We start from the raw sequence: 15,960 nt of genomic DNA, 5'->3' as shown, positions 1-15,960 counted from the left end.
AAAATGGGTCATCTATAGGTGAGGCAATAAGGTAACTCAATGAGGAGGATAGGAGGAGGGAAAGGGGAAATTTCCTAAAGTACATGCATAAACATGTTAAAGTCAATCATTAAAACAAACATGGTAAATTTCCTAAAGTACATGCATAAACATGTTAAAGTCAATCATTAAAACAAACATGGTAAATTTCCTAAAGTACATGCATAAACATGTTAAAGTCAATCATTAAAACAAACATGGGGAAAACGTGGGAATTGGGAAGGGGTAAATGGGTGATATGTGCATGTATGCTTCTACCATCTTGTTCTCCATTAAGATGTATTACTACAATGCAGCAATAAAAAGAAAAATATAAGCCAGGCGTGGTGGTGCATGCTTGTAATCCCCGCGCTTGGGAGGAGGAGAAAGGAGGATCAGGCAGGTTCGAAGCCAGCCTTGCTGGCTTAAGAGACCCTGTTTCCAAATAAAAGAAAAATATGTAAAATAGGTCTGGGAGTATAGCCCGGAGGTAGAAGGGTTCCACCCTCAGTACCATCAAACAAAAGAAAAAAAATATATATATATATATAATAATTTTTTTTCAATTTTAGCATTTTATAAATCATATGCTAGATTTTCTCCAAGTGGAACGAAACTTGTCCCGAATTAGAGTAATGTTTAATATTTTCAAAAGTGTATTTATATTCATCTCATTTACCCTCATTACCTCCCCTTAAGGGATAACAGAGAGTAAAATATACCTGATTTCTAAAACCTCAGAACAATACTGTATCAATTTTGTAATGAGAATCTACAATTTCTTACCAATCACAACTAAAATTATTGTTTTTGTGATTATTATTATCATTATTATTATTTTGGCACTTGGGTGAACCCAGAGGCATTCTACCTCTGAGCTAAACCCCAAGCCTGATGTTATTTCTTATTTGGAAACGGCGTTCTCACTAAGTTGTGGAGGGCCTTGCTAAGTGTCAAGGCTGGCTCTGAATCTGTAATCTTCCTGTCTCAGCCTCCCAAGTATTGGGATTACAAGTGTGCATCACCACACCTACCTTACAAATTAAATTATTTTTAGGATTCTTAGGCCCATTAAGAATTTATATTCACAACCAACTAAACAGTCCTTATGAGAGTCTTGATGCTCAAAAATCTGTAAGTAATTGGCTGCACTAAGTCCTCTAAAATTCTCTGTCAATTTGTTTCTAGTTACAAAAGTAACTAGAAGTTCTAAAATTTGTTTTAATGAAGTTTCTGAAGGTAATGAGAAAAAAAACTATGTAAAAAGAGTGACTATTCCTAAATGTCTTGTATTATTTTAAAAGACACATGTAAAACTTCTAATACTTGATGACATATATAGGCAATAAAAATTGTTTCTGTACAAAATTATGGCCAATATTTTAAGGCCCATTAGGTAAACTATTGTGTTTATCATGTTTCACTCCCATAAAAATGTTCTGAACAAATTTAAATAGATATTACAGAACATTAATATAAAAAGATATATGGTTAAAGCCTGGTGTGGTGGCGCACACTTGTAATCCCAGCATTTGGGAGGCTGGGACAGGAGGATTGCACAGGTTTGAAGCCAGCCTTAGCTACTTGGTGATGTTCTCAGCAACTAAGTGAGATACTGCTTCCAAATAAAATATAAAATAAGTCTGGGAATGTAGCTCAGAGGTAGAAGGCCCCCTGGGTTCCATCCCCAGTTCCACACACACATACACACACACAAAAGATATATGGCTATTTTAGCCATCTCATGATTCTTAAAAATAATCATTTGTTCTTTTCACTGAGCCAATGAATTAGTTTAGTTTTGTTTTGTTTTGGCTTTTTGGTGGTATTGGGGTTCCTGGAAGCCCTCTACCTCCGGGTTACACTCCCAGACCTATTTTTATACTTTTTTACTTGGAAACAGGGTCTCTTAAGCCAGCACTGCTGGCTGTGAACCTGCGCGATCCTCCTGTCTCCGCCTCCCAAACGAGGGGATTACAAGAATATGCCACCATGCCTGACAATGAATTAGTTTTGAGATAAGATAAAATAAAAAATTAACAAAATTTAAAATATAACCTGCATCTCATATCACACATAATATAGATGTGAAAACTGATGAACATAAAAAAGATTTATCTAAAACATGAACTGTCTTGATCAAAACAACAGTTTAACAAATAAGATGAAAAAGCATTAAACTAATAAAACATAAAAGGATTATTATTATTATTTTTTTTTTTGGGTGGTACTGGGGTTCCTGGAAGCCCTTCTTCCGCCGGGCTACACTCCCAGACCTATTTTTATTTTTGGAAACAGGGTCTGTTATGCCAGCACGGCTGGCTTCGAACCTGCGCGATCCTCCTGTTTCCGCCTCCCAAGCGCAGGGATTACAAGCATGCGCCACCACGCCCAGCCTAAAAGGACTATTTTTAAATACTGAATTGTGTGAAGATAAAAAAGTCAAAAACTAATATCTATGTGATGTGTGCAGGCATGGTTGGAAATTTTACTACATCTCTGAAATTATAGAACCACATAACTTACTGTTTACAAAAATTATAGGAGAAGCTGAGCATGGTGGGACACTTGTATTTGGGAGGCTGAGATGGGAAGATCATGGTTTCAGCCAGCCTCAGCTACTTAGTGATACCTTCCGCAGCTTAGTGAGAATCTGTTTCAAAATAAAGAATAGCTCTGAGGTAGAATGCCCTTGGATTCCATCCCCAGTACCGCCAAAACAAACAACAACAACAACAACACACTGAGAAAACTTTAGAAATATAAATAAATATATTAGGAAAAAATATAGAAAGCAAAAAATAATTTTTCAAATGTCCTAGAATATAACCCCCAATATATGCCACCCTTGACCATCTTTTTAAAAAATGCCTAACATTTATATGATTTAAAGCCATGAAGATTCAGTATATATTTGGAACATTCTTTAAAAGCCAAATTCATTATCATATATATGTACAATGGCAAAGCTACTATGAAAATCAAATAAATTCAAGAGAGTTGGCCCCACTAGGCAGGGTTCGTATCTTACTTTATTCTCTATTCTCAGCGCTTACTCAGGGCTTCCTTCACACATACATGCTACTTGACTAGGTAAATGAAAAAAAAAAGAAGTACATGACAACATAAAACTATTTTTTCACCTTCTGGAAAACTTTCCATTGTGTTAATAACATAATGATTTAACAGAAAACAAATTAAATAACCAATATTATCTTACACTTGAATGCATAAATGCAGAACATACCTCAATTTGCATCTTTAGATGTGTCTTGAAGTTTGACAACAAAGTCAGAAATATGGAAAGAGAAAGCTCAAAAACTTCTGGAACAGATGAGACTCCATTTTTTGAGAGTGCAACACACAGATATTGCTTAATAGCATTAATAAACATCTCATTTGTTCTGAAAACAGGTCCTGCATTCTGCAGAATGGATAGAAGTAACTGCAATGAAAGAATCTTGGATCGTAACTCATGAGACCTAAAATATATAAAAAAAAAAAAAAGACACAGTATATGGGCAAATTTAGCAAGATGGCAATAACAGATTGATCCAAAGTACTTCCTAGTACTACTTTATTTCACAAACTTTTTTAATGTAGAAGAACAAAAACTCTACAACATAAACAACAGAGTATAATACTTGAAAAAGCTTAGCCAACTGACAATGGGTACTTCCCTGTCAATATGGAATTTGGGATTTTTTAAATGGGGAAAAAAGATTCCTTTGTAAACAAATATATATATTCTGGTGGTATTGAGAGCAGAACCCAGGGGCTTTTCTACCTCTGGGCTATACTCCCAGACCTATTTTATACTTTATTTGGAAACAGAGTCTCACTAAGTTGCTGAAAGCCTTACTAAGTAGCTGAGGCTGGCTTTGAACCTGTGTGATCCTCCTGTCTCAGCCTCCCAAGTGCTGGGATTATAAGTGTGCACCACCACGCCCATATTTAACATCAGCCTATCTTTCCAATGCAAAAGAAAAAACAAGATTGAAGTTTTATGCCTTCCTCCTTCCTTTCACAATCATACTTTTCCTTAGAAATCTCAATAATTTTCCCCAGAGTCCCATTTTTAGTTTATAATAGTTCCAGTGGTTTTTTATTCCTAGTTAGACTAGCCCCAAATAATAATAATAAAAAAGTAAAAGTTCTGGTTATATCAACAGGTTATAGCACTATTTTAAACTTTTAGAGTATTTTTTCTCTTTTGAAATAAACAGTGTCTTTTTGAACATTTAACACTATTTTTTTTATCTCTTAACAGTTTAGCCATTTACTCTAAATATTTTTTACACATAAGATCAATATGAAGATCAAATGAAGCTCAAGAGTATAATGTTATATGTATGTCCCTGCTGATATCCTGTCTACTGCAAAATGTATAGTTATCTATTTGTTCTGGACTATAAATTACATAAATTTTAAATATTTTAAATATAAAATTCTATCCATGTATCTCTTTTTTGTGTGTGTGATACCATGGATGGAACCCAGGGGCATTATATCTCCAAGCTACATCCCTAGCCCTATTTTTCAGTCTTTTTTTATTTTTTGAAACAGGGTTTCACTGAGTTGCAAAGGGCATTGCTAAGTAGCTGAGGCTGTACAGGAACCATGATCATCTGGTCTCCGCCTCCCGAATGCTGGAATTACAAGCGTGTGCCACCATACCTGGCTCATATATCTCTTTATTACCCAACCAACATTATGCTGTATTATGACACTTTATTACCTAGAATTCTTAAATATTTCTGTAATAAAAAGATGAAAAACATTTTTGGCTTAAATTTGTATTTTTCTGACCAATATACTGTGTGTTGCTTCTGGTGACTATTTAGCACTTAATTATTAGGTTTCACAAATATCATTTTTCTATCATTGAAATAGGTCTCTTATGCCCAACAGACTAAGAAGACTGATCTCAGACATTTGAGAGGCAGGCTATACTTAAATGGTTTGGCAACTGGTTCTTTTTAAAACTATTATCCCAAATGCTGTACCTAGTCACATTTACACAATAGAAAAACTCAACTGCTTTTGATTTTCATCTTAAAATTTTTGTGGTCATAATCAAGTAATTTAAGGATCTAGGTAAAGGAATATTTAATTTCCTGTAAATAGGTACAAAAAAATACTACTTTGATATACTTTTTAAAATAATATCATACATCATGACTCCTATTTTTGGTGTGATACTGGGGATGGAACCTAACCAGCCCCATTCTTTTTTCTTTTTTTTTTTTTTTTTGCAGGTCTGGGGATGGAACCCAGGGGCATTCAACCTCCGAGCTACACCCCCTGCCCTATTTTTTATTCTTTATTTTGAAACGGGGTCTCACTGAGTTACAGAGGGCCTAAGTAGCTGCGGCTGTCCGTGAACTGCAACCCTCTGGTCTCAGCCTCCCGAATGCTGGGATTACAAGCGTGTGCCACCATGCCCAGCCCCATTTTTTTATTCTTTATTTTGAAACAGGGTCTCACTAAGTTGCAAAGGGCCTAAGTAGCTGAAACTATCCACGAACTGATATCCTCCTGTCTCAGCCTTCCAAATGCTGGGATTAAAAATGTGCGCCATCATGCCTGACTCTATCATGGCTCCTATTTACACAGTCATCTTTTTTTTTTTTTTTTTTTTTTGGTGGTGCTGGGGATGGAACCCAGGGGCCATCTACCTCCGGGCTACACTCCCAGACCCATTCTATATTTTATCGGGAAACAGGGTCACTTAAGCCAGCTAAGGCTAGCTTCGAACCTGCGTGATCCTCCTATCTCAGCCTCCCAAGCACGGGGATTACAAGCATGTGCCACAACGCCCGGACACAGTCATCTTTTAAAGATGGCTATTACTTTGAATCTAAGAATACATGTAGCTCATGAATCTGTACCAAAAAAAAAAAAAAAAAATGCTTTGGTACTCTCCTAGGACATCTTATCAGACCTTAAATGAATTGATGCACAGTCTTTTACTATGACTCTTAAGATTCATTTCTTTTAAGGTTTTAATATGTTGAGGTGCAGTTTTTAGATGTCTAGAATGAGGCTAGGAGGGGCCTACATTGATGCTGAAGTTATTTACAATATAGAAATAAGAACTAATTTATGCATTCACTCAACAGTATTTATTGAGCATGTTCTATGTGCCAGCAACTATTCTATAATACTGTCTTACCTTTTGAGAAACAACAGAAAGTATCTAATAAAGCAGTTTGGGAATTTATTGTTTCTCAATATATAGTTTTTAAAGTAAAATGTAAAACAACCTTCCTCAGATTTTTAAGGTTCTATAGGACAAGAAGAACAAAAGAAAATTCTAACACACTTAACATATGTTTTAAGTTTTAAAACCTCTATTTGTCAAGCAAAACATCTAGACTTACTTTGGATCTGGTGGTCCATCCGACAATGGTTTCATTGACAACTTACACAATGACCTGAATACTAGAAAGGCATCCTTTTGTAAAATGTGGGAAAACTTAGCACCAGGTGAAGGTCCTGAAGAATTTCCAGATTCCTAAATAAGTAAGGTAATAAACACATTTGCCTGAGTAAATAAGTGACTAATTCAATTAACTAACATACGTAGTCCCTTCCCAACTAGAAAGGTAACCAATATATCTTTTTAAGATATTCCGTCTTTGCCACCAAATACATTCCTAAAATTTACCCAGCTCATACTACTACAGCTGAAAAACTATCACATCTTGACAGAATACCAATCCAAGGGCCTAAATTATGTTTTCCATTACATGCCATTGAGTGCTTTATGCTTCTGTTGTATTTTATTTTTTATCTAATCTAGATAAACACCAAGTGACAAAGACTGGGCAATGTTGAAAAAAACTGCTGAAAAGCCAGGCATGGTGGCGCAAGCTTGTAATCCCAGTACTTGGGATGCTGAGACAGGAGAATCATGGTTTGTGGACAGCCTCAGCTACTTATTGAGGCCCTCCACAACTTGGTGAGACCCTGTTTCAAAATAAAGGATAAAAAATAAGGCTGGGACTGTAACTCGAAGGTAGAATGCCCCTGGGTTCCATCCCCAGTACCACAAACACTGCTAGAGGCCAATAAGGACAAACAAACAAACAAACAAACAAACAAAAATCACCTCCTGAATATGGATGATTAATTTTTTAAAAAAAGACCTCTTGAATATGGACAATTTAAAATAGACTTTGTTATTTAAAAAGAAAAAAATAAGCCAGGCATGGTGGCACAAGCTTGTAATCCCAGCATTTCAGAGCCTGAGACAAGAGGATCATAGTTTGCAGACAGCCTCAGCTACTCAGTGAGGCTTTTTGCAACTCAGTGAGACCTTGTTTCAAAATAAAGACTACAAAATAGGGTTGGGGGGGGGGTAGCTCGGAGGTAGAATGCTCCTGAGTTTCATTCCCAGTACCGCAAAAAAAAAAAAAAAAAAAAAAAAAAAAGAGAGAGAAAGAGAAAATAGAGAAAGAATGGGGAAAAATTGTCACTACCAAGATACTCTTTTCTTTGTTGCCCCGAACAAAAGTAAAGATGAATTTCTTAGATTTCTAAGAGTTCTTTCCTGCCCTATGATACTATCATTATCCTACAACTACATAGTAAGAATGTTCTTTTTAATGTTCTTTTTTAATTTCAGTGAGAAGAGGTGGGAAGATGGAAATATAGATGAGATACACCTTAGAGTTGGAATATAGATATAAACAAATAAAGGGAATAAACTGCTCTAATTTATATCATTGAGGGGGAAGAACCAACCCCAAGTTTTTTATTCCCCAAACTAAAATAAACCACCAGCACTATAAATGTGTCTTACTTCCCCTTCATCCCATTTATACCTGAGTATCATTGGAAGACACAGACAATCTGTCGTCAGGTAAGGATGGTGTATATGCAACAGAAATTGGTGTTCCTGGAATTCCATTTGCTTGAATATTTTCACTGTCACTACCATCCTCTATTAGAGTTCCAATGTTGCCATCTGCACTCACACTTACAGTAGTCCCTTCTCCCATATCTAAAACAATAATAAAAAAGCATACAAATATACCTGTCATAAACCAAAGTATATTTTAAAAGCACAGGCTACTTAAAATAAAACAGTGACAGAAAAAAAAAGTGCAGTAAAATAGATATTGGCACCATTTAAAGGTTAACATATTTACTACTATGTAAATATGAACTTGGCATACTTCCAAATATTATCTTAAGTTGCTCTAGCAATGAAATATACTCAGCTGATGAGAAGCTAATCAGGATCTGTCCAAGTAGAAGCATACTTTTTAGTCTTTATTAGTACTTACTAAATGGGGTTCTAATGAATGCTAATAACCCGATACATTAGAAGAAATTCCTTGAAAAAAATATCGCATTGTCAAATAAATCTAGAAGATACTGGGAAATAGGTTTCTTTATTATAGCCTATAAATCACTAATACACACTGAGTTATCCTAAAGTGATATACAGTATGTAGTGTTTCCAAATTTTATTTTACCAGAAGTGCTCCAATATTTTTAGAATACCTTTTAATATTGCTAGTAACATACATTCTTTGGAACACAGCTAAATGATAGTCTGTACAACTGAATATTTTTCATTATGCCACTTAAGCAATCATATTTTTAAATTATATAAATGGAAACAAATCATTTCTAGAACAAACATAGATAACACAATATCAAGTTCTAGAATTACTCTACAGATATAATGTACATTATTTAAAATTTCTCCACCCCCTCAGGGGGGCTTTCCAGCAAAAATTAGGAAGCTTGCTAGATAAATGCTAAAAGCACTGCAACACTAAGGGAACATTGTTAAATATATGCATACCATATTTTTCTTAGATGTAAAAATAAAATTGTGGTTATGTATGATAATGCTATGTGGTTGTATATAATAATATGTGGAGCTATTTAGGAATGAAATGTAAAATTCATACAACCAATTTTCAAATGATTCTGCAGCGAGATATACATATGTACACTGTATGTGAATTTAATGGCACAGAAAACAAATGTAGCAAAATAGTTACTGAATCCAGATAATGGGCATACACATGTTCATTATACTGTGTTTTGATTATTTTCTCTAGGTTTGAAATATTTCTTAGAAATATTGCAGAAAATGAAATAACTTTCACTTCAAAGTCTCTACTTACCTACATTAATTAAATGCTAGCAAACTTCTTGTGTAAATGGTCATTTGGTAAACATTTTAGGATTTATAGGTCATATAATCTCTACTGCAACTATTCAACTGTTAGTGTTTTTTTTTTTTTTTCTTGTTGGTTGTTTTTTTGGTGATACTGGAGATTGAAGCCAGGGAAACGCTAAGTCTGAGTTACAACCCTAGCACAAGAGCAGTACTGCTAGCATTTCAGATATCCTGACAAGGAGCTGTAAAGTGCTTCTTTTAAGTGAAATGATAAACATTTTATTCTTAATAAGAGGGAAAAAAAATCATGCCCTGAGGATGCTAAGATCTACAGTGCAAATGAATCTTATTTCTATCTTTAAAATTGTGAAGAGGTAAAATAAAATTCATGCTAGCTTTGCAGTCATATATCAAAATGCAAAAGTTATGACCAAAATGTATGATAAATGCTTAATTCAAATGGAAAGGCACTACATTTATGTAAAAATGTACATGAAAAAAAATAGTACACAAAAGAAGTTGGTACTAAACGGTGGTTCTAAGCATGCATGGGTGTGTGTGTGAGGTGCTAGAAGGTTATCCTCTATGGATAAGGGGGACACTACTGATTTTTCTAGACACACACATCCATGACATGTAAAATCATTAATTTGAGAAAGATCTTATGATTTTGTCCTTTTGGTTCCACACATTATATAGACTACATGGTCAGATAAAAATCCCATGAAGTAAAAACATAAATTCAAGTGACAAAATATTACCTCCAACAACAATGTTCACCATTTCTTCTACAATGCTCTGTACAATGTCTTGAGGCTTTTCCTCACAGTCATGGTTTTCTCCATCATATAACATGTCATTTTTAGATAATGCTAAAAATTAAAAAATAGAAAAATCCAAGAAAACATTATTTTATATTTTTGGACACTTTTATACAAATAATGAACAAGTTCCTAAAAACTGGAGAATAAACACATAAAATTAGAAGCAATTATATGTTAAACCTTTCAATTTTATAACCACATACATATTTTTCAAATTCAAGTCAATTTTAACAATGATTCCATAAACTATTAAGAGATTATTCAACTTAAATGAATGTCTTAGATTAGTTCCTTGAGACAAAAACTTTGAAAGCATTTTGAATGAAGCACTTTTAACATGTCTTATGTATGCTTACTTATACTCAAGTAATGTACTAAGTGTAATTAAAATTTGTTTTGATGACTAATATCAATTTTGTGTTTTACTAAAGTAAGGTCCCTAATGAGCTAGAGGAAGAGCTATTCTGCTAATGCTTTCCTTATTACTACTTCTTCCCAATTGAATCTACATTCCACGTAAAACTAAATGTAAGAAATAAAAAAGAAATCTCCAATTTAATGAAAAGCAAAATAAAATAAGTAAATGCAGATAAGATCTTATGAATAACCTAAGAGAGAGTAACTTAAATTTGACATTCCAGATAGCTTTTATGGAGTATGCAGATTAAAAAACAGGATTTTCACCAGGCGTGGTGGCACACTCTTGTAATCTTCGTGCTTGGGAGGCAGAGACGGGAGGATTGCGCAGGTTCGAAGCCAGCCTCTCTGGCTTAAGAGACCCTGTTTCCAAATAAAAAATATGTAGCCCGGAGGTAGAAGGGTTTCCAGGAACCCCAGTACCACCAAAACAAAAAAACCCACAGAACTTTCATTGGGCTTTAGAAATACTAAAAGAGAATGCGCCAATAAAAATTTAAAAAAGATAACATTGCAGAAAAAAATAGTTGAATCAATAAAAATGTTACTAGTATTATATGAATGAACCTATTCCACCAGCACTTCACCCCTTGAAGGCAGTGGCACATTTTAATTTTTAATTTAGTAAAATGATGCATCTTTGATTTGATGCTCATTTCTTTACCAAAAAAGTTGACATTTTAAATATATTGCTTGCGCTTCTTGAAAGAAAGAAAAGAAAAGAAAGAAAGAAAGAAGACAGACAGATGGACGGACGGACTGGCGGGCAGGCTAAAAAATTAACTTCAAGCCAGGCATGGTAACACATGCTTATAATTACATGATTTGGAAGGCTGAGAAAGGAGAATCGCAGTTCATGGACAACCTCAGTTATTTAGTGAGGCCTTTTGCAACTCAATGGGACCCTGTTTCAAAATAAAGAATAAAAAATAGGACTAGGGGTATAGCTCAGAGGTAGAATGCCCCTGGGTTCTATCCCCAATACCGAAAAAAAAAAAAAAAAAAAAAAAAAAGACAAAGGAAGAAACTTCAGTGGAGACAGGAAGTGGGGGGGGGGCGAGGGTTAGATCAAAGAAGGAAACACTTCCTTTGACATTATGTGCATATGTGAGAATACCAATCTTTTTTTGTGTGTGTGTGTGGTACTGGGGTTCCTGGAAACCTTTCTACCTCCAGGCTACACTCCCAGACCCTGTATGTATGTATGCGTGTGTGTGTGTGTGTGTGTGTGTGTGTGTGTGTGTGTATATATTTTTTTGAAACAGGGTCTCTTAAGCCAGTGAGGCTGGCTTTAAACCTGCGCGATCCTCCTGTCTCCGACTCCCAAGAGCGGGCTTACAAGCGTGCACCACCACGCCCAGCTGAGAATACCAATCTTAATAACCTGTATGGGGAAGGGGAGTGAGGAGGAAAGTGGAGGAAAGCCCACCAAGTTCCCATGTACACGTGTGTCACCATCACTATGATTTATATTATGATGTGAGACTGTAGTGCACCAATGAAAAATATTTACAAAAAGAAGAATTGGTAAAACTACAAGATGCTGAACACACTGAAAGGCTTTGGAATCTTGGATCTTGTCCTAGGAGCTAAACCAAATGATATCAGGCCGTATATTTGCAGGTAGTAATGCTGTCTCTGCCCATCCCATTACAATGAATGGATGAACAGAGACAGGATTATTTATTTACTTATTTATGGTAATGGTGATTGAACTGAGGTGATCTACCTATGAGCTACACACCCAAAGCTATTTTACTTTTTATTTTGATAAAGATTTCATTAAGTTGCCCAGGCAAACTTGTGATCCTACTGTCTTAGCTGCTCAACCACTTGAACTGCAAGTGTGTGCCACTGGACCTGGCTTGGGACCACTACTCATAATCCTGGCTTCCAGAAGCCTAAATCTTCTCTACAATTTCATCACCCACAATCTATTATTTGTTACCTTCTACAAAATACTAAATGCTACGTGGGAAAACTTGATAAATAAGTATGTCAAATCAATAAAGTTACATTATAAAATAACCAAGTAAAAATAGCATTTAGCAGGATGTGGTGGCACACGCTTGTAATCCCCGCGCTTGGGATCACATAAGTTCGAAGCCAGCCTCTGCTAGTGAGGCTCTCAGCAACTTGTGAGACCCTGTTTCCAAATAAAGTATTAAATAGGTCTGGGAGTATAGCCCGGAGGTAGAAAAGCCCCTGGGTTCACCCCAGTATCACACACACAAAAAAAGCATTTAGATTCTTCAATGGCATAGAAGACTAAGTGTCTTAACAGGTAATTTTTCTACCATTCTTAGGCTTTTTATTTGTGCTATAGTTGGTTAAAATTATGTTGAGTCTGAAAATAAGTTTCAATGTAATATATAGTCACTATCTAGAAGTGTGCACAAAATTACTAGTGAATTAAATTCTCATGTAAATTGATAAAAAAATCATTAGAGTAGCACTAATATTTAGTACACATAGAAAATATTCAGAGAAGTTAATTATAATATCCAAAGTCACACAACTACTAAGTGACAGAAATGTGCTCCAGAACATGCACTCAACCAACTGCTTTCAAGCAGAATTTTTATTTATATCACCTATTGAGAGAAAAACAATAAAAATAACCACAATGGTGTTGCAGGACACTACGCGATTTATAATTCTGCATTCTCTAACCACCTGCAGTAGTACCGCACAAACAGTAAATGCTTCCATTCCTTGGTCTTAGCGCATGCTAGTGCTTCTGTTGGAAAATTTCCCCAAATGTTTAGCTTTTCAATTTCTATTCCCATCCATTAAGATTCAACTAAAACATCCTCATTTCTATGAAGGTATTTCCTAACTCTCTTCAGCACAAAAGGCTGTGTATATAGCAGTTTCAGAAAACTTATTACATAGTATATACCTTTTTTATGTTCACCTGACCTTCAAGGAAGGAAAAGAACATATTAAAACACAAGCAACATCTGTGTCTATCATCTTACTCCCCAATCTTAGCATAGTGCTTAAGATGCTAGATACCAAGTGAATGTTGGCTGAATGCATAGAAAAATAAATGAATAAATTCCCAGATTTATCAGGGATTAGCTCTTTGAATCAGCTCCTTTAGAAGTACAAGGAAAAATAGGGGTAATTTTGACAAAAGCAGGCTAGACAAATATAAAGCACATAAGTGTTATGGATTCACTGCTGTGAATGATTGGTTTACCAGTCATCTCTTTTAGTTATCCCTAAATAAATAGCAAAGTATTATTTTTTAAAGAGGCTCGTTTTTTGTCTCTTTGGACTGGGGATCGACAGGGTAGTGCACTTGCTAGGCAAGCACTTTGCCACTGAGCGACATCCCAGTCTGCAAAGTATTATCTAAAAAGTAAAAGGTTTTAGCCGGGCGTGGTGGCGCATGCTTGTAATCCCCATGCTTGGGGGGTAGAGACTGGAGGATCATGCAGGTTTGAAGCCAGCCTTGCTGGCTTAAGAAACCCTGTTTCCAAATAAAAATATAAAATAGGTCTGGGAGTATAGCCCGGATGGAGAAGGGTTCCATCCCAGTACCACCAAAAAAAAAAAAAAAGGTTTTAAACCGGGTGTGGTAGCACATGCTTGTAATCCCAGGATTTGGGAGGCCGAGACAGGAGGATCCAGGATTGTGGACAGCCTCAGCTACTACTTAAGTGAGGCCCTTTGCAATTCAGTAAGATCCTGTTTCAAAATAAAGAATAAAAAATAGGATTAGGGGTGTAGCTCGGAGGTAGTGCCCCTGGATTCCACCCCCAGTACCACCAAAATAAATAAATAAATAAATAAATAAATAAATAAATAAATAAATAAATAAATGAAAAAGAAAAAGGTTTCTATTTGAGCCGAACATCACAGGTTTGTAGCCAGCCCCAGCTACTTAGGCCCTCTGCAACTTAGTGAGACTATTTCAAAATAAAGAATAAAAAATAGAGCTGGGGTACACGTGTAGCTCAGAGGTAGAAGACCCCTGGGTTCCATCCCCAGTACTGCAAAAAAAGGGGGGGGGGCTTCTATTAATGCCACAATTCAGCTATGGAAAATATATGGTTAAAAAAAGATCAGTGCTGAAAATAAAGTTCTTTCTTCAAAGTGAAGTAAAAACATACACTTCAAATGAAGTTTAACTAAGCCCTAACTATTCTAGTTCTAGACAGTAACACTGGATTGACAACAGAATTTCTATCACTGACATTATGCTAAGGAGAAGTGAAGGGAACAAATGAAATTTCTTGGCAGTTTCATAAAATATCTAAAGTTGAAAATGATGAGTGAGGAAAGAATGACTTCATGTGATTATTTTCACAAGGGAAAAAAATCTGTAACTGAAATAAAAGTAATCTAATTTTTACTACTGTGTAACTTCAGTTCCTAAAATTTCCTATCATATTCCAGAAAACCTTACTACATAGATTTCTTTGCTATAAAACAAATTGTTTTTTAATTAAAAATGTTTATTGGTTACTGCCTTTAATAGATTCACTACATTAAAGGAAAGAAACATTTTTTCAAATGTGCTAGTAAGAAAAAGACCCAGGAAACTGAACAATGTTGGTCAGAATTTTCGATGTTTTGGACATAATGAAATTCATAAATTTTACATGGTTTCTGAGATATTTACTAATATAGCTTCAACAACAGGCTTAGCATTAAACAAGAATATGAACATAAGAACACGAAAACAAATTCAAGGCTAACCACAGCAACTTCAGGTGGCTGTCAGCAACTTAGCAAGGCCCTGTTTCAAAACTGTATAAAGGGGGTTGGGGTGTAGCTCAGACATAAAACACCCCTGGATTCAATCACCAGCAAAATGCATGTATATGCTGATTATTACTCATGAGATACTATGAATATACAGTATCATGTTTCTTGGGTTGAAGTCAAATAAATTTTACCACCTAGGATGGGAAAAGGTCGCAATTACAATGAACTGATGGCCATTAACTCATATTATTCTTTCTATAATTCCTCATTGAAAACTTTCATTCCTACATATTTCCCTTAAGACCCATATACCCCACACCCCCCTTTCAAGAAGATTACTTTCAGCTGCAGTTGCCTGATCAGCTTCAGTCTGCTCATTTTCTGCACTGGAAATATCAGATCCATTTTCAGGCTCTGTGTCATCCTGGAGACTTTTATCCACATCATTTGTATGGGGGTCAAGGTCCCCTTCATGTTCTTGGACTATATGATCAACAGCCTGAGGTGGCAGATATCTAAGTTGAGGTGATTCGGGCTCATGATGGCTTACTGGAGACTGTAACAGATGATGATGTTGCCGATGCCTTTCTTTCTCCATTTGTTTTGCTTCCTGCAACTGGAAAGAAAACAATTTTCAATACTAGTAAAATAAATAGTTCAAGCCGCGCGTGGTGGTGCACACTTGTAATCCCTGCGCTTGGGAGGCTGAGACAGGAGGATCACGCAGGTTCGAAGCCAGCCTCAGCTACTTAGTGAGGCTCTCAGCAACTTAGTGAGACCCTGTTTCCAAATAAAATATAAAATGGGTCTGGGAGTATAGCCCAGAGGTAGAAAGCC

At 35.7% G+C, this 15,960-nt stretch overlaps 1 protein-coding gene across 5 annotated transcripts in view; it reads right to left on the bottom strand.

Moving 5' to 3' along the window:
- ARFGEF1 (ARF guanine nucleotide exchange factor 1) overlaps window positions 1–15,960 on the bottom strand; it is a gene marked incomplete at both ends in the record, with an annotated part of 145,610 nt that overhangs the window by 86,050 nt on the left and 43,600 nt on the right. For all 5 annotated transcript variants that reach the window (XM_080694651.1, XM_080694654.1, XM_080694653.1 and 2 more), the window contains 5 exons: window positions 3,266–3,500; window positions 6,402–6,535; window positions 7,848–8,026; window positions 9,925–10,035; window positions 15,463–15,739. In XM_080694651.1, the coding sequence (XP_080550777.1) occupies window positions 3,266–3,500; window positions 6,402–6,535; window positions 7,848–8,026; window positions 9,925–10,035; window positions 15,463–15,739 (936 nt within the window). The remainder of the gene's footprint in view (window positions 1–3,265; window positions 3,501–6,401; window positions 6,536–7,847; window positions 8,027–9,924; window positions 10,036–15,462; window positions 15,740–15,960) is intronic.

This window comes from Muscardinus avellanarius (assembly GCF_963383645.1).
Source record: "Muscardinus avellanarius genome assembly, chromosome: 4".
Taxonomy (NCBI): domain Eukaryota; kingdom Metazoa; phylum Chordata; class Mammalia; order Rodentia; family Gliridae; genus Muscardinus; species Muscardinus avellanarius.
Note: the sequence above shows the minus strand (reverse complement) of the source record. Positions and strands in the feature narration are given on the sequence as shown.